This window comes from Typha latifolia, chromosome 8 (genome assembly GCF_019914945.1).
Source record: "Typha latifolia isolate L0001 chromosome 8, TyphaL0001v2, whole genome shotgun sequence".
Lineage (NCBI taxonomy): Eukaryota > Viridiplantae > Streptophyta > Magnoliopsida > Poales > Typhaceae > Typha > Typha latifolia.
The window spans coordinates 11,740,585-11,766,576 of NC_133093.1; the positions used below are offsets into that span (position 1 = coordinate 11,740,585).

The window sequence follows — 25,992 nt, forward strand, 5'->3', positions numbered from 1 at the left end:
ATAATTCCACTTTATAATCACATTAGTTAAATAAATTTAACTTACAAACTCTCCACTTTTATACAAGGTGGCAGCATCCCAAAGTCAAAAATGAAGTTATCTTGATGAAATAAAAAAAGAAGGAAGAGAAATAACCAAAATTAATTACCCCTTCACTAGTTCACTTTCATTCGCCAACAAGCGGAGAGGAGGTTACTTTCAAAAACGACTTTAATAGATATCACCACCGTCCATCCGATTAGAAATCATTACTCCAGTTTAAGTAATTTACTTACCCATGTAATCCCATCGATACAATATTTTCCATCACCTGTTTTCCTTCTCCTCTGCTATTCTAAAAACTCCAACCCCCCCCCAATTCCCAAATCGTCCTCCTCCTACCTTCCTTCCTCCTGCTCGACGCGACCGCGCCAAAACCCTAGCGCCAAGAGATTGAGAGAGAAGTGATCGTGCTCGTTGGATCCAACCGCGAGCCTTCAGAATCCTCGCGCGTCCGCTATTTTGTGATGGAATTGGATGGCATAGGCGGCGGCGGCGTCGTCGGTGGGGGAATCCGTGATCTCGCGAGCTGAGATGCGGCCAGATCCACCGGGATTGCCCTCGTTCCAGGAGTTCGAGACCCCGGGGCCTTTGCTCTTCCTCCCCTTGCTCTTGATCCAAGGGGGCGGGATGGATCTGTCGAGGGTCGGGGAGAAGCTTCTTAGCTCTGTTCGTTCTGCAAGATCGTTGGGTCTCCTTCCCTCGCAGTCGGAACGACCGGAGGTCCGGCTCTTTTACTCGTTTGATTGTTTCTTGCTCTGTTCTGATGAGATCGACGGGGTTCCACGTAATGTGGGTCTGCGAGAGAGGTTCCCGGTTCTTGGAAGTCTTGAAGTTGTACTATATATGTTTTGGATAGAAGATCGCATCGTTCTTTTGAATGCCAAACGGATTATAGTATAAAAATTAAATTTATCCAGAGATTTCAATGGATCTTTTGATAAGGGTAGCATGGAGGACATTTTATCAACTGTTCTTCCAAGAATGCTTTAGAATTTTAAGAAACTACACAAAATAATTAACCGGTACAAAGAATTTGCTTTGAATTCTTGACCTTCAAAACATATTGTTCATATGCAAATTTTTGCACCGACTTCTGAAGGGTCTTGCCAACAGTGGGGCCATTCATGACAAAGCCTTCTTGCTTTTAGTTGAGGCAGCTGCATCTGCATCTGCGTATTAAGTTGACATGTTCTTGATTGAGTTCATTCCATTTCTACAGGTTCCTGCTCGGGCAGCAGCTGCTGCTGTTGTTGCTCGTGCTCTGGCGGGGATACCTCCACATCAAAGGATTAGCCTTCCCTCAAGTTCTGAAGAATTAGTTTCAATCTACGGAAGCGGAATTCAAGGTCAAACATTAGAGGAGCTCGAAGAAGATTTCTATGAAGAGGTTCTGCTTTTTCTTGAGAATTTCATTTATATAATCTATCTTCGCTGTTGGTTTGTAGAGAACACCAATAGTTAATTTTGTGTGGTTTGATTCATTGCCCTTCTAACAATCTAGATTTTTTTTTCCATGCAACATAAATAGGTCTCAGCACTAGTTTGATCAGGTCATTCTAACTACTAGACATTTTTCATATTGCTTAAATATGTTTTCGAGTGTGTAGAGTCAGGCCAATCCTATTAAACTCGCCATTAGGTAGCTTGATAACATCAGAAAATATTTGTCAAGAAAGTATGAAAAGATGCATAGTGACAGTTTTCTCCCCCATACTCTTCAAGCACTATGCAATTTTTTCTGCCAGTTATGGATTTCCTGCTGCACATTATCCCTTAACCAGTGCATTAAACTTTTCAATAATGTTGTCTTTGATAATGTTACTGTGATTGACTTTTTCGAGCCTTTTGATATGTTTATAAAATTGTCATATCATCTGCTTGCAGGATTTTGACCCAGTTAGGTACATTTTGGAAAATATTCCATTTGAAGAAAATGATGCAATCTATTTTGATAAGCAGGTCAGTGAGATGGTAATTTTTCTTATTCATCACTCTGCAATATTACTAGTTTAGTGATTTAATCTTAATTAAGTGGTAGGTATTATGTTTCTTAGTTGATTCTTGTGAATTTATTTACAGAATTTATGTGTGCTATCAGCAGGGACAGGTAAGATGGTTTTGTTAATTCAGTTAATATTTTCTTGGGTTAGTTACATTTACACCCCCTGAATTATACCCAGTTTTCATGAAGACCCCTTGAACTTTCTTTTATTACAATATTCCCTTTAAAATATGAATTTAATTTAATTACATAATTTAATAAGAATTTAATTTGCCATCAGGCATATTAACAGATTTTGCTTACGTGTCACTTATGTCAGCATATATCTATTTTATTTCAGCCCTCATTTGTAGGTAAACTTATATTTATTTTATTTCAGCCCAATAATAAGGACTAAAATATCATTAGACAGAAAATTTAAATGAAAAAAGAAAGAAAAGCCTCTTGCTGTGCACCTTATTGGAAATTGAGCTATCTACATAAAATACCATCAACCAAGACTTGAAGGAAGCTAGGCCTCAAAGCTTCTTTAGAGAGAGGGAGAGGGAGAGATGGATTGGGTGTAGTGGGTGGTGGGAATTGGGGGATGGGAGTTGAGTTTTGGATGTAAGGAATTTAGTACTTCCCATGGCTAGATGCTAACTTCTTCCTCAAAGATGGGTGCAGTGGGTGGTGGAAAAGCTTGGATAATTTGATTTTTTTTAGGTGGCTTGAGCTGAGGAATATGGAGGAGGAGAGTTTGGTGGGAAAGAAAGGAATGAAAAGTTTTTTTTGTTGGAGAAATTGCATTTTATCCACTTGTGGTTTTGCTCAATTTTACAAGCCTCCATGTATTTTCAAATTAAATACTTAATCTCTTTATGGCCGTGAGTAAAATGTAACAGTTATATTTTTCATCTTAGTTGACTATATTAGTAGTCGAATTTGATGATCCTCATTAGAAACAGAGTTGTAAAAGATTGTGTATGCTTTTTAATACATTTACAATAATATTGATTAGAATTTAAATGATAAAGATATAATAAATATATGTATGTTTTTGTCATATCTTTCTTATCTAAAATTTATCAATATTATTTTAGATTCATTAGAAAGCTTATCTAATTCTTTACAACTTTGTTTTTAATGAGAATCTTTAAATTCAACCACTAGTGTAGTCCAATACGATGAAAAAAATAACAATTGCATTTTAGTCAAGAATATATTGGGGTTAAGTGCTTAAGTTGAAAGTGCATTTGGACTTTGTGAAATTGAGCCAAACCACAAGAGGGTAAAGTATAATTAACTATTTTTTAATATTATTTGCTCTTAACTGAAAGTAGAGTAGTTGAGGGTAATTGTGTAATTTGAAATTTATCTTAGTTTAGAAATTAATGGCATGGTATATTTACAATTGGTATAACAGTATAATAGTCATTAAATGTATACCATCACTGTTTGTCATTTTACTTAGATCCAAAGTTTAGAGGGGATATTTAATGAGAAAAAAAAATCAGTGGGTCTCCATGAAAATCTAATATTGTTTAGGGGGTGTAGATGTAGTTAACCCTATTTTCTTAATATTTGTAGGTTATGTTATGTCCCAAAATCGGAATCATGACAGTTGTTTATCTCAATACACTTAAAATACACAGAGCCTAAATTAATTATAAAGTCTACAACTCAAGAATTAATATGAACATCTAACTTTAATAAATATAATCCGACAATAATTAAAAATGACCAATGTTACCACTAATATGTTTCTAATCAAACTAAATTAATTTTTAGTTTAAAACATAAAGATAATAGAAAAGAAACATAAAAATGGTAGATCTTTAGTGGAAGTGGGATCTCGGTGCATCTCGCTCAGTCATCACGTTGACCGGTACCTGAAATATTAAAATGAAATTTCATAAGTCAACAATCCACTCAAAAGCCAAGTAATTTTAAAATTCGTAACTTTTAAGTAAATCAAGTTCAACGACATCAAATGACAATTTCACTAAGAATATTTTTAACAATAGTAATAACAATGCAAGCAATCATAGCGTAAATCATAACTTATAATATGCTTCATGTCAATATGCTAAATTTCTTTCAATGTTAATAACGTCATATGTCTCAAATGGGTTAATACTCTATTGATTTATATTAACTAGAAGTCATATCGAGATGACGCTGGAGTCTTTTCCTCATAGCTAATCCGGTTAGGATTATCAGGAGGTATCACTATATGATAAACGCACACCGTCTCTTCCACTAATCATTGAGAGAGACTAAAGTCACCTTAGGAAGTCTTTTGAATTAACTTGAGGCTGTTCCTTAACTCCGCCAGAGTCACCGTCGAAAGTCAATACATTGATATAAAATAGGACTCTCCCTTGGACTTTCAGATAGACTTGAATCACCATCAAAAGTCATAAGCGATCTATGCCGGGACTATTATTTAAGTTATATCAAATGTCAATTATATTTTTTCACTAATATTCTTGCTTATTAAAATTGCTATTTTGCACGAAATATAGCAATGCATTGAGTGATATATTTTATGCACAAGAATATAATAGTTAAATTGCACATAGAAATATAATATTTAATTTGCACATAGAAAAATACGTGATCATGTAAATAAATATGAAATATGAAACAGATAAAATGTGAGTGAACCAACTCATTTTAGTCCAAGTGAAATGACTAAAATTCCTAATTCACGTGCTAAAAATCATCACCTTTGAATAATAAAAAAATAATATAATTTTAATTTAATCACTATTATAATTTTTAAATTTAAAACTAATTAAATTATTCAAATGGGCTAGATTAAGCCCAAATGGTTGGACTAGGCTGTGGCTAGCCCGCAGCCTACACAGTAACCAATTAATGGTTTGGGTTTGAGATCCAAACCCACTAATATATAGGGACTGGGCCTACGGTCGGCTTGTAGCCCACAACCTAATTAATTGGGTCGGGTTTGATGGATTCAAAATCCAGACCCGAATCCGCAATAACTGCTCTTTCCCTCAAGGATGTCAAGAAGAGAGAAAAGAAGAGGGATTGAAGGAGGGGGAGAGACCATCGACGATAATCGCCGTCGGCGCAACCACACTGCATGCTCCCTGCCACCCTCGTGACCATGTTGACCCTACGAGGCATCCGTGGCGAGCAAGCGACACTGATGATCACCACTCCATTGTCGACGGCTATGGAGCTTGCCTCTACAATCACCTGAGCCACAAGGACTCAAACTCAAAGAGAGGGTACTTACAACACGAGGCCATTGAAGCGAAGCTCCGAATGCGGGCTGGAGTGACTCCAAGCCGCCGACCGGCTCGATTTGCGACGAAGCCGTGACCCAAAATTATGTAATTTTCTTTTAACCTATTAAACTTTAATTAACTTTGAGGGGTGGGTGAGGATTGACCGGCGAGTCGCGTGATAGTCCATGATCGCTCTGGCAATCTGATCTCACTGTGCAAGCTCTGACGGGTTTAGTGGGAGAGAGAGAGAGATATCAATGTAGGGGGTGAAATAATAGGATTAGAGTTTATATTTATATGTTAGATTTTAAATTTTAATCTGAATCTAGATTTGATTCAGCGTGGCCATAAATCTCACGGCCACTCTTCCCGTCGTGTGACAGAGAGGGAGAGGGAAAGGGAAGGGGGTTGCATGTGTGCTCTCTTTTATCTTCTTTTTTTCAGTTCTTACAGTTTGAGTCTTCTCTGGCAGAAAATGTCATTTCTTCATTTCCTAGTGATTTTATTATGTCCATTATTGTGTTTTGCTAGAAAGAAGCTTCTTCTATGTTGTAATTTCATTATTTGCATTTCTCATATTACTCGAACATGTTTCTGATATTTGTTTCGTGCAAAAAATTTGCCTTTCAGTTTTTCACTTAATCCAGTTGTTCTCCTTAATGTGCTTTGGCTACTAAGAAACTTCTATATAGGCTACTTTACCTTTTGACTATTAACGAACTGCTTATGCAAGATTTCTCTCGTGATACTTCCAGTCTACTCTTAGATTAGCACAACTTGATCAGATTGCTGAACGCCTATCACGCCATGTTATGGAGCACCATGAAGAAATGGGTATGTTTCTTATCCAGAATTGGGAGCAAAGAAAGAATTAATGCTTTTTAAACTCTAATTTCAGAAATTCACATTAATTTCATAAGATTGATCATCTTTTTCATATTCTTTAGATTTTTGTGTATAAAGTCCATCTTTGTGAGAATATATCTGAGAGGGAATTTTACCTCTCTTTTTCAACATTTAACATTATTTGTATTTTTTTAATGTTCATGGAGTGACCGTAGTAATATTGTACTGTATTAAGAGAGTGTCTTCTTATATTGTGCCTGGCTATTTTAACATTGTTTCTTAGTATTGAACTAGAAACAAAAACAAAAACCAGATGTTGAATTCAGTTGTTTAGAACTTAAGAAACTTCTGTAAGAAAGACAGTTTATGACATTAGATGATTTTTGTTGTTAATAGCATAGGTAGTTGGCTTTAACTCATGCTACATGTTGTGTACGCAAACATGATTAAGTTTCTCTATCAGCATTTTCATGTTATGATGAATTTAGTAATGTTGTTTTTTACTGCTGAAAATGTTCTTTTGCTTTGGCATTATCTCAGTAGTTATGTGACAGGTACTTTAATGCATTAATGATCCCTATTTGTTAGAAAGTTTCTTTTGCTACATGCTTTTGGTTTTCTTTTTCCCCACTCGATACCATTAGACCGTCAAACTGCATCCATATTAGGAAGCTCTGGAGAAAGTGCTCCTTATTTTTATCCATGTATTCTTCTTCCATTTTTTTGTTCCTGTATTTGCATAGGAGGGTCTAATTTTAATATCTACCTATTTCTTGTCTTTTGCCTTTTCCTTGAGCTTCACATTTAAATTGCTACGTTGTGGTATCCTATAATGCAGTTTTATTCTCTATCATGATACTGGTCTCCAAGAGTTTTGGTCTTGCAGTTTTTACTACTATTTGGGTACTAGGCTACTAGATTTTGTTTCTTCTATAGTTCTATGAACTAAGCCATAATTGAAAAATCTATATCTCTGCAATCTGTCATTCATTTTCTTGTAAAAGAAGTAAACTGTTCCTTGGAGTTCTATGCTGGACCTTTTTGATTGTTACGACTTAGGACACTCCTGGTTCATTTTGATTGTTAGTACAGTATTCGCTTCATGTATGATGGCTTTCTATATGAAGATTTTGGTCAAACCCCAGAAGTTTGATGCTTTGCTTCTGTTAGTGAAGGGGATGCAGTTAGTGATGGAGCTAGAACAAGACTTGAAGGTTGCAAATGTCATCTGTATGGTATATTCCTCAGGAACTTTTTTTAATAAAAAAGTAATAATTAAGAACATATATAATTATACAGTTAATACTTTAGTTTAAGTAGGCATCAAAATACATACCATTGGTATTTGTAGCAATAATCATTATGAATATGCCATGATTAAATTTACAGAATGGGCGAAGACATATAGCCTTGTCAAAGCATGAAGTTTCAAGAGATCTTGTTGTCAATACAAAATCAAAGAGGAAACAAGCTTTACTGGTAAATCATGTTATATCAGATTATATCTTATTTTCTTATACAATTTCTTCCTATACTTTGCATCAGAGTTTCTAAATAAGGTCCATATCATTTTGCTTTGTTTACTGACTGAACAGAATTAACGGCATTAGTCCTCCTGACAAATTGTAATTTACAACAACTTCGTATCAAGTGCCTTCTTGATGCTGTGGAATTATTTAGTCTGATAACCATGCATTGAAAATTTGTACTACTTATTACTATAACTGGAAATAACTGCTTGTCCAACTTATCAAATCAGCCTTTTCAAATTCCAATCGTCTTCATTAAGCTTGCAATTCAGAAGCTTGAGTGCTTGTATATTATATATTTTCTTTTTTGCAGTATTTGTAACATGGTTTCATAGCATGTCTTATCTTTTACTTATTTAATGTACTAAATTTGTTATCTTTCGCACTGCCTCAATCAAATAAGCACAGTGCTTGACATTCAATGAGTTTCAGTGACAATCTTTTCTATTGTCTATATTTTGTGAATCATGTTGTCACATGGTTTCTAACTTTATAACTCAATGCAGGACATGCTTCCAATTCTCACAGAACTTCGCCATGCACTAGACATGCAGAGGGAACTTGAAACTCTTGTTCAAGATGGAGACTACTTCCATGTAAGTGTTGTAATCATATTCTTTATGCACATTATTCACTTTTACTCTTGTTCAAGATGGAGACTACACATTTAGATTGTAGGAAAACTTTATTTTACTCGACATAATTTCATTAATGTTTTCCACTGTCTTGCTTCACTACCTGTAAGCAGGCATTTCAGTTATTGCCCGAGTACTTGCAAGTTTTGGACAATTATGCAGAGCTCTCTGCTGTGCAGGAAATGGGTCATGGTGTAGAGGTTATTTCTACCGCTTTTACAACCGACTCTTGTCTTACTTTATGATTTTGGAAGTGTTTCTTAATACCTTTCTTCTGCTATCATAATCTAGATTGTCGTAATTTTATATTACTAATATTGTGGTAGTTTGTGTTTTTGATCTTGTTATTTACAGGCTTGGCTAGCAAGGACAATTCAGAAGTTAGATTCACATTTGCTAGGAATATGTCAAACTTTCAATGAAGAAAGCTACATAACTGTCAGTATTCCCATCTGTTGGCAATGACATTCTTATTTTCTTTTGATGTATACTATTTCTGAAGTTTTGAGCTTTCTTTTTATAATTTGTATTATCATGGCATGCAACAAGGATATCATAGTCACACTGAAACATAGTAATAGTGACAGGTATCAACTGCAGCGTAAATAAAACATGCATGTATTATTTCTAAGTAGGATGTACACAGATGTTATGGCATTTATAACTATTCAAGAAATAACTGAATTATTATTAGAAATGATCTCAACATTACCTCCTAAGGAAATTCTAAATGAAGGGGAAATCTCAAGGTATGTCATCAAATATCATACATTGACAGAACATCTCTTGGTGAAAGAATCAACATCATTCTGATATCTCGATGGATTCAGCAAAACTATCAAATCATGATATCTAGGAACTGTTATCACATATATTTTGATATATGGATACTATGGAGTATGGATAGGTCTGATCAAACGACACATTGAGGGTTACCTAGGAGTGATGCCTATCTTCTCGCAAAGTGATTCACTCAAGATTGTTGTCCGTTGCAGGTCTATATGTTATGCCATCCAGAAATTAGGGTTACATTAATCCTAATGTAATAGGCTTACTCAAGACTTTTTCCCTATATTATAAATTTATAATTCACCTAAAACAAGGATGTACAATTTAGAGTTCTCGCATAGTCGCATACAAGCTTTCACATAAATCCTGGAGGAAGATGCAATCTGGAAGTCCTAGTTTCACCATTTAGAAGATATAGATAATAACTCTTGACCATCATTTGAAAGTACTAATTCATGTATATGTACAAATTCTGTTAAATGAGGAGTGGATCATTAAAAAGATAGTATGTTTAAGCTGATCGGCATTAGTTGGCATATGAAACACCCATGTCCCAAATTGATCCCTGCTTGCTCATGTAATATGTGCTGAAAGCGGTCGCCGATCAGTACAGGTTGGTAGAAGTTGACATGGTTTGATACCCCCATTTGGCATTCTCATGCTGATTCTGCTCCAGACCAGCATAGGCAGAGAGGGGGCATTCATATCATTTTACATGTAAGACTTACTTTCTTCCGATTAACAGCATTTGGAAATGATAAAGTGCTAGTGGTAGGGCCAGATCACTCGTTTATGAGCTATGAACCAAGTCATTTACTGAGATGCTCTTATTAGTACAAAAAAACACTATTATTTGAGAGTGCAATTTTCTTGTTATACTTATCCTTCATAATGCTGTTATTCTGAGCTACTTTATGCTATGATAAATCTGAATTATTGAGGTGTTATATCTTCGAAAATACCACATGTTTCCATGTTGTGGTTTCATCTCCTGTTGGTTTTTAAATCATGTCAACAGTCAATTAACTGTTCTTAATTTGACTTAAGAGTTTCCAGTTCCTTAGATGCAACTCATTTTGTATGTGCTAACCTTCATTTATTTGTTCATCAACTATCAAAATTCAATACTAATAGGCAGTTGATGCATATGCACTTATGGGAGACATTGGTGGTATGGCTGAAAAGATACAGAGTTTCTTTCTGCAAGAAGTACTCTCTCAGACACATATTGTACTAAGAGATCTGGTGGAAGAGGTATCAGGCTTATCATTTCCTGTTATGTTAACCTCAGTTTTTAGTCGTTGCTTATTCCTTTATTTGTACACAAAATACATTGCAATGACCGCATCCATTATTGTGTGCATGAAAATTCTTGTTCTCTACGCTTTCTATGCATCCAATTATCATTTACCTTTATTTGGTATCTAAGGTCTACTTTTTGAGTGAATCAGACACATATCAAGACCTACTGATTCTTTTTTTTTCCCAAGAAATGAAATGATAATAAGTGGTTAACTGGGTACAAAAGTCTCCATCAAAATCGGAGACAAAAATTAAACAAGTTCAGAAGGAAATTTTTCATCCTATACCCAAAAGGGCCAAAACCAAGGCTTCTTCCCTATTTTGCCAGCCAAGTAGCAAGATTAGCTTAACGAGATGTATGAGTAACTTTACAGTTTTTTAATTTGCTAGTTAGATTTTTAATATCGATGATAAAGGCAATAGACCTACTGGTTTTAGATCAAGAGAAATGCTCAACTTTGAACTTTATCATTGGAAAATAATATGCTATTTGTATCACTGAGCTCTAGCTTGTTTAGAGTAAATTGATAATCAGAAATGGCAGAATCTTCCTCAGCATCCTCCATATGGAATCATATTTGTTGTGATCCTCTAACCTCCCACTAATGAATTATAAATTTTTAACTAGCTGTACTTTTCTTCATTATTTGTGTTCTTGAAATAGACCTAAATTGTTTGATTCTTGCTATGGGATTTGCTAGTATTGGTACTCTTTTCTTTATTATTGATACTAGAATTTGTGGTTGAAAGTAATCTTTTGCTTACAATTGGGGTGCTATATTTTTATTACTATCTTCCTAGAACAGGTTTTAAATGACTAATTGCAATGGCAGGAAATTGGAAATAGCGCACAGAGAAGCAGGTACATTTTATACGCTTTTTATTTGTTCCTTATGTTACTCTATTACATTTCTACTGCCCATTATAACTCCTGATCCACATAACTACTGAATAATGGTCTCATTTTCCTCTCCACTGACCAATTTTCTGTTTTAGATGTCATTAAACAGAAATCTTTTTATTGTAGTGCTGAATTTCTAATAGGCCCGACTAGTTTCAAAATCTATTTGGTGGAACTAATTATTACTGCTGTCCAGAATCTAGGTTTATGTTCATTATAAATTCATCCCAATTTCAGTCAACTGAATTTTTTATCTTTCCATATCTGTGGTTATCATGATGGTGTCATACATAGATTAACCGTTTAGAATCTACGTTTGAATTAAATGAGTGACATGCTATGGCATATATTTGGAGGTTGTTTTCTATTACATTTGATTCTTCAATTTGCTGAATAGCATAATGTGATTCAAATCATTTTTATTGGATGATTGTTCTGTTTCAATATGTTCATGTCTGTGCATCTTGTTGCATATATGTGCATTATGTGATAGGAACAACCTACCTCATGGGAAGAAGCTTAGTGGATTACCCAAGTTGATTATGTGTGATCTTTGAAATTATATGTTACCAGTCATAAATATCAACCTTCAAGACATTCATAGTGTTCCATCGATCTATCAAGTAACATCAATTACTGTCTAGTTGAACACCTCTTAATTTGGAGTTGTTAAGTTCATATGTACAATTGTTTTAAGATGTACTTTTGGTTACTTTGAACATTAATGCATTATGATGAATGGGTATGACTCATTAACCTGGATATTCCACTATATAGTTGATATTCTACTATTACATAATTGTATTCTGGTAATGCTCTATGAGTATTAAAGATTACTTGTTTACAAATAGTAGATATAGGCAGATGGGGTGCTTGCCGCTAATTTATAATTAAAATAACCATTACTAGATTTTGATGGATATGTTAAGTTATCACCTATGGCCTTGCAGTAATCACCTCATGGGATAACTAGCAATCGTCATGCAGCAAGCAGTGTACCTATGAATTGTGAGAGTCTTCTAATCAGTAAACCTTTTCAGTATCAGATTGTAGGGTGTACCATTTGAGATATCGGTATTGGAGAAGTAGGTCTCTTGTATGCATATCAGAGGGTTCCTCATTTTTATTAATGGTCCTTGGAAATAAAGGGCACCTTGATCCAGATCCTTTCAAATGGTTGTAAAGAACAGCTCATTTTATAAACAGGACATATTGCATGAGATCTCTCAAATATATTTAGATGAATGAATCAACAAATTTGCCTATTGTTGTGTCCTGTTACTGTCTCCATGTTCATGCTTTATAGCATAGGAATGTAGGGCAACTTTTTATTCCAGAGTGAGTAAAAGTAGCATACACACATATATGTGTTTTGAATGAAGATAGGCACATAGAAGTACATTTGTATCTTTACCTCTTACGAAAGTCAGTAACAATGCCTGAAGAGGCCTCAAAGCTGAATAAGTTTCTGTGGCTAATGAGAGTATGAGACTGGGAAAACCAATGGTGTAGGGCCCAAAATAACATGAGCCAGGAACCCTTTATATTTTATAAATGGCATAATAGACAAAAAGAGGAATCTCTGAACTAGAAGAAGAAAACATTCTTGAAGAGTGAAGACTATTCGGTGTTCTTGTTTATGTTGATCTATGTACTGTAGTTATATATATATATTTTTTGGGTAAGGCTAAAAGGAAGTATTTATGTCTGAAAGTTTTCTCTCTGATTTGAAGTTTCTATGTCTATTCATTTTTTATCCTTTATAGTCATATATAAAGAGAGGGAGGGAGAGGGAGTTGTATTTGATGGATTCTCACTAGACACGATTATTTAATAAGTACATTACTACATCTTTTTTTAGCCTATTGGCCATAAATGCATTTTTATAGTTATACTGATATTTGGATGTCTAGTGTAACTTAGTTCCCGAAGTTTGGATGCATTTCTATCCTATTGTTTCTATGCTTTCTGAAGTAATTAGCTTACTGAATTGCAATAGGAGGAAAATTGCCGAAGGCTGAATCTACTGGCCTTCAATAACAATTGAAGTTCCCTTTTACATTTCGTTTACTAACCTTTTTCTGCTGCAGACTGACATACAGTGATCTCTGTGTTCAAATACCTGAATCCAAATTTAGGCAGTGTTTGTTGAAAACCTTGGAGACCTTATTTAGGTTGATGTGCTCATTTTATTCTATTATGAGCTTCCATCCGGAAGAAAAGGCAAGTAAATTTGTTTCATTTTACAGATATTACTTAATGGCGTTAGTATATTTAAGTTTTCTTTATCTTTGGAAGCTTAGTTGAACTGTCTCTGATCGAATGAATTATCATGGAGAACTTTCATTTTGTACCACAACGAATATTCTTTGTAATGAATCCTATCAGTTTCCTGCTACCTTAATATGGTGTTATCTTGGCTGCTTTTATTTTGCTTATGGTTGTCTCAGATCTCATTTGGACTATGGATTCTCATTCTTATTTCCGTATTCAGTTCATTTGAAGTCTTCTATTTACAAGCTTCCAAGTGCACTCTTAGAGGCTTAGTTTAGAGTAGGCTTAACGATGAATTGCTTGGATGGTTCCACTCTCAGGAAAAACACTGTTTGGATGCCACATTCTAATTGTGTGTCTGTAACATAAAGTTCTCTCTTGATTTCATTGACTGGTATACCATCTATTTCCTCAAAGAGGAACTCTTCTATATGCTGCCACAACATACGGATTCACAAAAGATGGGATTAAAGGGGTTAAAGAATAACTAGAGTGGGTCAACTATAGGATTGCAGCATGTCAAGACAGATACTCCACCCTATTAAAAAGAAACTGCAGCCTTGCAAAGCACTATTAGGAAAGGAGGACCCAAGAATTGAAAACCATTAGAGGATGCCCCACAGCTGGTGGTGAACCATGAAGTAGGTGCAACGCTACATAATAGAACAGGTAAAGGAGCGAGTTTCATGATCGTGAGTGGTTAAGAGGGTTAAAGTGGGCACGTGAGTTACAAAAACATTTAATAATGCCGGTAAAGGAGTGATTTTTTCCCCATCTGCTCCTATACTGCCTCCATGCTAGGGACTAAACCAGTTCACTGTTCCACATGATCTCTAATCCACACATATTTGGAATAAAAATGGTTGAAGTATTATCTCAATAAAATTAACATTTTTCAGAATAACAGATATAAAGGGGGTTTACCTCTGAGCTAATGAAATGTCTAATCATCTCTGATATGGATAAATTTGTAATATTTTGTGTTGAAAGGTTGCCACTTTTTTAGCATGAAACATGAATTGCATCTTGTTGGTTTTTTCCCACGCACTTTCTTTTAATGATTTTACAATTTATACCCTACTTGGCCACTATTTATAATTCAGACGTTATACTTTCCAGTATTTGCTAAAAAGCCACCCTGCTTAAGATCCAAGTCAAAAGGATCTAATGGAAAGACATTATTTGGTTGACAGGATTAGCAAAAATATTTTTATTAACCTTCCCAGAGACCGGTTACTTTATGATCTACCAATCATCTCGTGCATTCTCCATCCAGATCAAGAGCCTGCTGCTCTCAGTCCTGGCCCAATATCTTTATCTTTTAGTCGTCTGAGAGCATTCTGCAAACTATAGAAATAGTTGGCTTAACCCAAAACTATAGCTAAGATCTGGCTGCATACTATATCTAGTTTTGTGGGGAAAAAGTTGTTCAATTTGTAAATAGTGGAACATAGAGTTTAAGCCATAATTTCATCAAAATGGTACAGTGTGAAATATATTTTTTCTTATCTCATAATAAAACATTTGTAATTGATCTGTGATAAATTTATCTGCTTTTTTGTCTCTCATTTCTTGGAATGCTACTATGCTATGTATACGTTGAATCAGTCTAGTACTGAAAGCATGCTAAACTTTCTCATTTTATTATTAGTGCTTGTGATAATAGTAATTGCCTGCTTGTCTTAGGATTTAAAATCTCAGATTTCAAACCTTGAGCTGAAGCAAAATAATAAATCTCATAGCTCAGAACGAACTCTAGCTGATCCAGGGAGAAGAGCTTTAATTGATTCAAGTGTACAAAATGGATTCATGTCTGGATCTGTAAACAAGCTTGACAAATTTGATGTGTCAAATAGTCCATCTGGTGTCAGTCCAAATGAAAAACTGGGGATAGAATCTGTTAATCGTACTTCATCATCTACTGAAGCAATGGACAGTAATGCTGTTACATCAAGCAGTTCCCCCTTTTATCAGCTGCGAAAAGATGCCACAGCATTTGTTGCACGCACTCTTGAAAGAGGGCGAAGAAATCTTTGGCAACTCACTACAAGTCGTGTATCTGTTTTGCTGTCCTGTTCTGCTGTTTGCTCAACTAGCACTTACCAGTTTTTGAGGAATTACGAAGATATCAATATATTTATTTTGGCTGGTGAAGCATTTTCTGGAGTTGAAGCTATTGAATTCCGGCAGAAATTGAAGATTGTCTGTGAGAACTATATCCTGACATTTCACCGTCAAAATGTACACGTATGTTTAGCTATCCTGAATATTTCTTAATTCATTCTTAAATTTTGTATCTCATGAAACTATTATTACGTTTTTTGGAATTGAGTCATTCAGCTTCTATTCTCTATCTATCATTTGCATGTTAGGTTACTAATTCTCCTTTTGAATTTCTATGACATAAGTTGTTGCAGTTATACTCGAGTTAGTATCTAAGCTTGACCACATTGGATTATTAGGAAATAGAATCAACAGCAACACCATTAACCTATAGATTCCAATACTTGATGAATGTCTCCAATAACTCTAGTTAAAGACCAGGCCTTGCTTGTACATTTGTAAATGATAATTTATGATTTCAGTTATTAAAGTTATACAGTTCGTTCTTGTTAATTTTTGTAATGAATGGATTTTAGTCATTATTCATTTAACTTTTACAACATTTTATCTGGCTGCAAACGCAGAGCATGTCTAGTAATCTTTAGCTTCATATTAGAATGTTATATTAGAAATAGTCTTCATATAAGAAGGTTTAATAAGAACAAATATTTGTAAAAGATTTTGTAAGACAGAGTATATTTCATCTTATTCTTATATGACAAATCAAGCAGCAGTTTGGGGCATGACATCCCAACTGTAGTGGATGATTTTATAACTTCAATAATTAGGATATCTTCTTTGAAAAGTTTCTACTTATTCTTCTGTGGGTTTAGGAGGTTTTCCATCTTATTACTTTGGTAAATATAATCTACATATCATGTGATCCTTACTCTGTATCAGGCTCTTAAGATGGTCCTGGAGAAGGAAGCTTGGGTTAAAATGCCATCAGATACACCACAAGTGATTAGTTTGGCCGGCCTTGTTGGTGATGGTGCTCCTTTAATTGTTCCATCTCTTGGTAATACTTCCCCTTCTATACATGGTTATAGGAGAAATTATGAATCTTCTGGTGCTGGAAGGCACAAGAATGGATTTGAATGTTGGCTTAAGACTGAAAACCCATTCTCTTCAAAGCTAGAATATGGTTCTAAAGAATCACCAAAGGCTCACCTATCAGTCAATGGTTCCACTGGTTTCAGATCTGCTGAGGGTAATGCTGTGGATCTTTTACCAAATGACAGGACATCTGTGAAGGGCCATTCTAGTAATCATGGAAGTGGGAGTAGTTCTGTTTTTGAAGATGAAAATGAAGACCTTCTTGCTGATTTTATTGATGAAGATAGTCAGTTGCCTAGTCGAATATCAAAACCAAAAATTGCAAGTACCAACTCTGCAAACTGGAATGATGAGGAGATTTCATCCCAAACGGGTTCTTCACTTTGTCTATTAAGGTAGATAGCCTATTTAACCATGGCAGAAACATTACACATAAGATACATATCCATTTTCTTAGTGCTGATGCTATTCAGATTTCATGAATCAGGTTGATGGATAAATATGCTAGGCTTATGCAGAAATTGGAAATTGTTAATGTTGAGCTTTTCAAGGTAAGATTTATGAATTCTTTACAGTTTTCTGCTATGACAATTGGCAGTAAATTTTTTTGAATTTCTTCCTCTTGTTCTTATTCAGTTAATAAATGCAGGGTATTGCCCAGCTGTTCGGCATCTTTTATCATCATATATTTGAGACTTTCGGACTGCAGGATAGAAATCAAAGTGGGAAGTCCTTACCAGATGTTCTATCCTGTGAGGATTTCCTAATATTTTAGTTGCTTATCTTTCTTGTCATCTCTAGTCAACTTCTGATGACTAGTGGCGATTTTTTCTTGTCATATCCAGCTAGGCTGAAAACAGCTTTATCAAAAATAATGCAAGATTCCGATCAGTGGATCAGACCTCAGCATATGTCACTTTCATCACCTTTGTCATTGAATACAGCATTCGGGCAGTTGGACGTAATGCCTACTACACCTCCCAGCACAATGTTCACCCATGTACCTAATACTTCGTTTAGTTTGAAGGTATCTTTCCACTATAATTATGCATACAAGTACAAATTGATATTAAACTTTTTTGTCTTATTTTATGAATTTATGGAAACATGTTATGCAAATTAACACCAGAGAATGTGTAGAAGGTATCCTTTTTAATTTGAAAAGGTTCTGTAAATTAAGGTACCTCTAGTTAAGGAAATATAGTCAGATATATTATTCTGATTTAAAATTTGTGAACAATGTATTGCTGTGATCTTTTTATTACTTCCATGCTTACTCGCAGAACTGAAATCTACTGGCTAATGTCAGCTACTTTAACTGTAACTTCTATATTGACCACATGAAGCAACATATGAGCTTATTTTAAAAGTATTGTAGCGCTAATCAAGCAACATGGATCTTCATTTGCAGTGACATGTTGCCCTCCTGAAAAAGTTCAATACTGTGATTTTAAATTCAATTGGAATTTTTCTCTATACCACCAAAAATGCCTTAGTTTTCAATTTAGTCCTCTATCAGCATAAATGAAATACAACTCTCAAAATATAATATTTCTGAAGTTTATCATTTTGAAGGCTGATCACAAATTGTCAGCTTGTCACAATCATTGCCCTTGTTTATGAGTAGTAATAACCAGAATCTAATTAAGAAAACATGAATTTTATTGCTTCCATTTACTTTTATTCTCACAGATTTAGGTAAAAATGTTATTTATTCTGCATTTCTACAGAAAATATTCATTTTTGACTACTATATGGATAGCTAGGAATGAAAAAGAGCTAGGAATAGAACAAAAAAATGTACTCATGTTTTACTGTTGGGATTATATAGCTGAGGATATTACTTCTCTAACAGCAAAGCATTCTGAGATGAAAAGTATGTCGCATAATTTAGACTTCTGGGAATCTTGTGTGATTATAACAAATTCTTTTATTTATTTTGTAGGTGTTATGTCTAATCCATGACTAACAAACTGTTTAGGTAGCAGGATATATAGTTGATCTATTGCCATGTATCTCCTTTTGGTTTATTACACCTCGGCTAGCTAAGATGCATTGTCTACATTGTGAAGGAGCTCCTGCCTGTGTTAAACACTTCTCCCCTTGTTGCAGGAGAGATGTGCAGCTACTGAAACAGTATCATTAGTTGCTCGAGTATTGACAAGATCCAGAGGTCATCTACAGTCAATGTTGAACAGTGCTGCCATAATTGAAGATTTTTTCAGAAATCTAGTAATTTTCTCTAACAATTGATTTTTATGTGATCAAGCCTAGGCATCTCATTAGTTATTATCTGTGATCTTATTCTTTTGCATGTCTGATGTTTCTGTCCTTTGATATTGTCTGAAGTTAGGAAAGGACAACTAGATTGGTTGTATTGTTAAATCTGATGTACTCCTTTCACCTTTGCTAGGTGGATTCTGTTCCAGATTTGACTGAGCACATTCACAGGACAAGTGCTCGTATGCTTCTGCATATAAATGGGTACTGTACTGATAATCACTTTAACATATCTGATATAAATTGATATCCTTTTGATTTAAAAATTGTCTCTCATCTTCTAATCCCTGTTGTTAGTAAGTTTTCGCATGTCTCTAATTCTTCATGTTAGTAATAATTTGCTTTGTATTCGGCAAAAGAGGTGCCTTAAGTAACTATTTCCTATGCATGTTCTTTTAGTGGTTTGTATTTACTTTCCTACTATATGTAATTATGTATAGGCAAACTTGCATTCTTTATTGCTTCTATTATTAGTTGTCTTTCTGAGTTATATTATTCCCAAATAAACTCCTCTCTCCCTCTCTATGCAAAGTGCAAACAGGAGATATACACCAAGAGTTCTGAAGTACAGAAAGAAATCTTGAATTAGTTAGAACTGTAGTCATCTTCTGGAGGTCTTAAATAATGCTTCTGGTCACTTGCATTTCCTATATTCATAGGAATAGAGACCACAATACAGTGTTCATGTGGCAAACTTTCTCAGGTGAAACATTTTATCAACTTATGGGATCAGAAGTCTTTAAATACTAACTCTTCTTAGACAGGCCGTGTAATATGATAGATCAAGTGTAGCCTGCATCTGTTGACTACTTGATTCATGTATCTATTGTTGCATAGGCTGATTCTAGTGTTTGGTTGTCCAGTATCACTGATTCTATTTTGAAGTTCAGTAATAAATGACAGATCTAATAAAGAAAACGATGCCCCAGTGCATGAGGCTCTCTCCTACATGTGGTCTGGAGAGGGATGATATACGCAATCTTATGCTCGTTTCTGCTGAGGTTGTTTGCAAGGCTTAAACTCAAGGCTCTTAGCTGCAAAGGACAAACTAAACTGTCAAACCGAGTGACACCCTCTCAAAAATTGACTTACATATGAGGAAAAAATATACCTACTAGATATTTAATTCTATATTGGATAACCAATTAATGGAATATCTAATTTAAAAATGTTAACTATAAACAATGTATATTATTGGTAAGTTTAGATTATGCTAAATATATTATATATTGTACAAGTTGTGTTATTCGGGGGATTGTGATGTGAAGTTGGCCAAAACACTCTTCATCATAATGCTAAGCTCCCTAGTTTTGGTGCCCCTAACTGGAGAATTCAAGTCAAATTGGATGTTGCATATCTTATTCTGCAACATGATGGTTTCTGCAGGACTTTTTTTAATTTGAAGTTAAAGTGCATTCCCTTACATAATTGTATCGAGACAATTTTGCCTCAAATGCAACAATTTTCACTACAGATCTGCTTATCTATAAATTACCTTTTACATTTCTAATATCTTTACCACATTCAGGTATGCAGATAAGATTGCCAATGCTAAATGGGAGGTTAAAGAGCTTGGATTAGAACACAATGGGTCTGTTATTTATTATTTTATCTTTTTCAATAATTGATATGGATATGCTAGTTTTGAAGTAATTATCTTAATTTTGCACTTTGATTTATTTCTTATGTGATATTTGTTGTCTGGTTTGTCTTCCATTTTTATTGAATAATGAAATGTTGCTCTGAGTTACTTCCAACATATTGATCCCTCATTGTTAAGGCTAATTGGCACTTCACATTTGCTTTGGCAGCGCATTCATTTGGGAGTTATTATGGAACTCATCCTCCATCTGGAGAATTATAGTTCTATTGAAAAATGTAGAAATAAATTGGCAGTCAAAAGTATTAAAGATTATTCTGACATATTATGTTTGACGCAATATTGTTTAAAAGAAAGAATTTAATTGCTGAACACATTAAAATGTTGGTGAAATTTGCAAAGGTAAACACTTCAAATCCATTTATGTCTTTACAAAAGTTTTCATGATTAAATAAATTGTAAGGTTTTTAAGTGCCTTTTATTGTAGAGATATTAACCTAACTTCTACATGCGATGCTATGGCTGCATGGGAGTTTTAAGAAAGCTGCCTTGTTGCTGAATTTATTCTTTCAGATGATGGGTTTTCAGGTTGTCTAGATATTTTGTAGAGGTCCTTAGGAGATATATGTATCAGACTTGTTAGAGACCAGTTGACCCCAAAGCTAAGCTGTTAGGTGATGGCCCAACATTGTACATCATACTTTTAATTTGCCCCGTGGAAAGATGATAGATTAAAAGACATGTGGCCGATCTAGGGCTATCAAAATAATCAAGCCGGCTCGAGCTCAGCTCGAAAATGAGTTAAGCCGAGCTTGATCTTCAAAATAGGCTCGAAAATAATTATAATATATATATATATATATATATATATATATAATATGAGTAATATTTTTTATATTATACTATAATTTTATTATATTATAAGATTACTTAAGTGGATTGATCTTATAGATTCTAGTTCTATATTTTGATTCTATTAGTTTATATTTTTGAATTATGCCTTATTTTAAGCTTGATTCAAGCCTAAATCAGCTTAACTTAATTCAAGCTTGATCATGCTCAAAATTTGGCTTTAATTGATTAAGGCTTGAAATTGCTGATTGATCTGCTCGATTTGGGTCGAGCTCGAAATTGACTTGAATTGAAATGATTTCAATTCAAGCTTAATCACAAATATAGGCTCGAAATTAATTTTAATTCAACCTTGATCAGAGCTAGGCTAGGTCAAACTCGGCTCGATTACACCTCTAAGCCGATCTTCATTGCACCAAAATAGGTAACTGGAATAGAGAATAAAAATTGATTGCTCATTTTTGAACTCATAACGCTTCTAACACCATTTTGCTAAAAGGTTAACCCAAGAGCTTAAGTTGTAATGTAATGGACTGCTGATGTATATCATGTCTTTAACATGACCAAATTCTTTATAAGGATAGCAAGTTATTTTGTTTAAGCTGTTTGCCTTTTGCTTAGTGTAGATTTGCCAACCTCCTCTAGTACATGTCTTTTCAATTGCTTTGCCTGCTTTAGTTACTTGAGGAGAAAGAAAAGGTTTGGCGGCAATGATTGCAAGAATAGTGCCTTCTGTTGCATTTTGGGTTTCTTTGCCATCCCCCACAGCTTCGAAGTTTGGTGGTCATCAACTGCTGATCCTGATGAAATTTTATGTTTATCAGCTTTTCAGCTTTATCTGAATAATAATTTCCAACTATCATTGTTTGCTTCTTGATATCTCTAAGAGAACAAGACAACAGAACAGAGTCGATTTGCAGTTATGATTATCTGTTGTAGTGGTGTATCACATTGGAATATCAATTAGCATTTGGTGACCCCCAGTCAAAAGCATTATTATATTTCCGTACCTTCATTTTTTTTTCTAATTTTAGTAGCTGAGAATTTGGGCTGGGGTGGGCTGGGGGGCATATTAGTACTAGTGGTTTGGGAAACTACAGAAGACTAAGGATATATTTAATCTAGCAATTTGAACTGATTTATATGCAGTTAAACGTGTTAGTAAGTATTCCATTGCACATATTTTACTATATTGTTTCTCATTTGAGTAATATTAATTATTGCAATTGTTCAGGGTTCAGCTGGTTATTTGATTAACTCTTTCCTTATTTTAATAGATATGTTGACTTGTTATTGGGAGAATTCAAGCATTATAAAACAAGGTTGTCCAGCGGTGGAATTTCTAAAGAGGTAATTTTGCCTTTATAACTTAAAGTGACCATTTAAACGAAATATTTTCTCTGTTGTATAATAGTTCTTTTTCATGTAATATGACATCTTTTCTAAGTTGCGGTTTTCCTTGTCATGTGATATCTAGATCTTGTTTATTTTTGCCAGGTTCAGGATCTCCTTTTAGAATACGGACTCGAAAATGTTGCAGAAACTCTAGTTGAAGGTTTATCTCGAGTGAAGAAATGCACTGATGAAGGGCGAGTTTTGATGTCGCTTGACCTTCAGGTTTTACCAAATTATAACGAGATACCAGTGATATTAGTAAGGGTTAATTACACTTACACCACCTGAACTATATGTACCCTCAAACTTTTTTTCATTACAATGATCCCCTTAAATGTTAGATCTAATTGAAATGATAAATGGCTACAATACCCTTACAAATATACACGTCATCAAATTTTAAACTAAAATAAATTAAAATTAGTGAAATTAAATAGTTACGTCAACCAACTTAGTAGTTTTGTTTTAACCACCTTCCCCAAGATCTTCCTTTTTTCAATCCTTCCAAATTCTCTTGCAATTATTCAAACCTTCATTTTCCTTGGTAATGCTCTTCCTTCCACGCTTTGATTTTAAGATCTGAATAGCCTTTGGCAGACATCTCCTCCACGTTCTGACCATGAAAAATTTTGGGTTTGCCACATAAGCTAAGTTGCCCAACTTAATTGATGGTAGACTAACAGAAGGGTGAGATAGAAGTATATTTAAGGTTTAGGAGGGACATTGTAATGAAAAATTGTTCAGAGAGTACTTGTAAAAATCAGGTTAGTTCAACGGTTTAGGTGTAATTAACCCTATTAATAAAGAAACAAAAGAAAGAAAGAAAGAAAAGTGACTAGCTTGTTGTTATTTCTGCCAGGTATTAATTAATGGACTCCAACACATCATCTCCATGAATGTGAAGCCAAAGCTGCAGATTGTAGAAACATTTATCAAGGTAAGATTTAATGTTCTTCCTTTTAGAAGGAATGTGCCTCGTATAGGTCTCTTCTGAACTGCAGGAATAAATTATAATTGTAATTTTATTTGGAGATCGTAGAATTGGGTATGACTGAAACTATTTAAGCTTAATTCTTGGTTTGTTCTCAAGATGGTCCCTAGAGCCAATCCCTTGTGTAGAATAAACAGTACCATTTCAGCTGAATCTTTGAAGATCTTTTAAAGAAAACCTGTATGATGATGGTTTAGTGGTTACTCAAATTACGTCTACTGGTTGTTTTTTTTTTTTTTTTTTTTTTTTGACAGGGATTATTTTGCTCCTACCAAAAATCTTGATGACCTAATCTTTGAAGATTTTTCTTCATATACTCAGTCATATATTTGACATAATAACTTTTCAAGTCAAATAGAGCTCAAAGCAATTTCAATACAAATTCCATGACTTCCATAATGAAGATGATTTTATTATGAAGTATTTTTTCTTGATTTTTAAATAATTCTTTGCATGATGGTTGCATTTTAGATGGTTTTTTCACATCTGGTGTGAAAAATTTGATAATAAGGTTTCGGTTATACAAATTGGAAAAAGATACTTGCTTCAAGTTTATTTGGAAATAGTAGAAGAGAGTCCTAGTAATAATCATATGTTACTCTCAGATTATTTTTAAGATGCATCTTGCATTTGATTAAACATTCTTACAGGGTGATGGTGAAGAATGCGCTATGTTCTAACTTCTATGATGTCATTTAAGTTTATAAAATTACCATTTCTTGGTTAGTTTTAAGGAACTTAAACATGTGTCATGTTGCGAATAAACTTAAATTATCATTTAAGTTTATAAGAATGTGGGCAGCGGTTATCAATCTAATTTGATGATTGCTCTCTAGAGTTAGATCATTTTTGCCTAACAAGGCTGGTCATGTGACATATCAAACTGGGGCCTTGAATCTGTTGTCCACACTTATAAATTTGTGTTTCATTTAAATTGAGCCACTCTTTATTAACCATTGTTTGTTCTCAAAACAGGCCTACTATCTCCCTGAGACTGAATATGTTCACTGGGCACGCTCTCATCCTGTAAGAAATGATCTATATGACAGTTTAGAGTTTAAATCATAAATCCTGTTAGATTCCATAATGTTTGACAGTTCTACAATGTTTTCTATCTGCAGGTATATAGTAAGAGTCAGATCGTTGGGTTAATTAACCTTGTTGCCACTATGAAGGGGTGGAAAAGGAAGACAAGGCTGGAAGTTCTGGAGAGAATTGAAACAGGATCTTAGAGGGTAGGTGTGCAATTTTTAACGGCATGTAGAGTTTTAATTTTTAATTCTTTTCCTCTTCTTTTTGTTGTTGTTGTTGTAATATAGATATATCCATTCGCATTGGCTGTATATTTGCTTGAACTTTGACGTTGTATCAACACTGTATTATATCATCTATGGAAGATTCAGTTGAGTCATTCATACAAAAAACTTCAAATCTGGTCGTGCAAGAATAAATCAAAGTAAATGTCTACCATAAGCTACTGGAAATATCTTTATGCTTCAAATGATCTAAAATTGTCAGGTATTAGATTTTCAGCTTATTCGCAAGAAGTTGTCAAAATGATAACATCATCTAAGACTTAAAACTTATTTCTTTTCCGTGTATTTTGCATTTTTGCCATTACAAATTACCGGAGCCTCTGCTAGTTAAAAAAAAAGTATCTAGGATTTACTCTGAAATCGTCAGGCTTATTACTTATGGGGAGCTGTAGACTGTTCTATTCTTCTTATATATAAATACTTGCTTCTTCCCCTTTTTTTCTCGAAAAAAGAAAAGAAAAGAAACTGTGAGACTCTAATGTTAAGCAAAAGAGAAATCATCTTATGTGACCATAAGCATTTCTTTCTAAAATTCTTTGTATGGAGGATTGGGAGCATCCTCAAACCAGGTACAGTTTTTATTCTTCTTTCTTTTTCCGAAAATATCAAAGCAAGTAGAGATAGCTAAAAGGATTTGAGATCATTACCAGCGCGTATATCCTCACAGAAAAGAGAAACAAAAACAAACATCGTGGTTCATTTATCAAGTAGCAGGTGATCCCTATCTAGATCCGTACATACATAAGAATGCTAGAGACGGCAACAACTCAAATGGCGGCAGCATTCGTTCTCCGCCTCTTCGCAACTCTTGGCCGGAACCAGCGCTCGATCTCTTCGTAC

At 34.4% G+C, this 25,992-nt stretch overlaps 1 protein-coding gene across 5 annotated transcripts; it reads left to right on the top strand.

Moving 5' to 3' along the window:
* Positions 1-287: 287 nt before the first annotated feature.
* Positions 288-25,301, top strand: LOC140793585 (uncharacterized). 5 transcript variants are annotated; one of them, XM_073145142.1, is made up of 26 exons: positions 288-762; positions 1,262-1,429; positions 1,927-2,001; positions 2,122-2,149; positions 6,039-6,117; positions 7,300-7,364; positions 7,519-7,608; positions 8,165-8,254; positions 8,407-8,493; positions 8,648-8,731; positions 10,217-10,336; positions 11,218-11,246; positions 13,376-13,508; positions 15,246-15,806; positions 16,563-17,113; positions 17,206-17,269; positions 17,368-17,470; positions 17,564-17,745; positions 18,831-18,950; positions 19,132-19,202; positions 20,527-20,589; positions 22,728-22,800; positions 22,948-23,103; positions 23,705-23,782; positions 24,812-24,862; positions 24,958-25,301. In XM_073145142.1, the coding sequence occupies exons 2-26, from the start codon at positions 1,422-1,424 to the stop codon at positions 25,066-25,068; spliced, it is 3,072 nt and encodes a 1,023-aa protein (XP_073001243.1). In that variant the 5' UTR covers positions 288-762; positions 1,262-1,421; the 3' UTR covers positions 25,069-25,301. The 5 variants fall into 5 exon arrangements, with proteins under 5 accessions (XP_073001243.1, XP_073001240.1, XP_073001242.1 ...); XM_073145139.1 differs by lacking the exon at positions 2,122-2,149 and having other exon boundaries at positions 1,927-2,013; XM_073145141.1 differs by lacking the exon at positions 2,122-2,149 and having other exon boundaries at positions 1,927-2,013; positions 22,948-23,067.
* The last annotated feature ends 691 nt before the right edge of the window (positions 25,302-25,992 follow it).

Coding starts and splice junctions, on each gene's coding strand:
- LOC140793585 (XM_073145139.1), top strand. CDS start 574: ATGCGGCCAGATCCACCGGGATTGCCCTCGTTCCAGGAGTTCGAGACC. Junction 1,430..1,926: donor AAGAAGATTTCTATGAAGAG/GTTCTGCTTTTT, acceptor ATCTGCTTGCAG/GATTTTGACCCAGTTAGGTA. Junction 23,104..23,704: donor ACGAGATACCAGTGATATTA/GTAAGGGTTAAT, acceptor TATTTCTGCCAG/GTATTAATTAATGGACTCCA.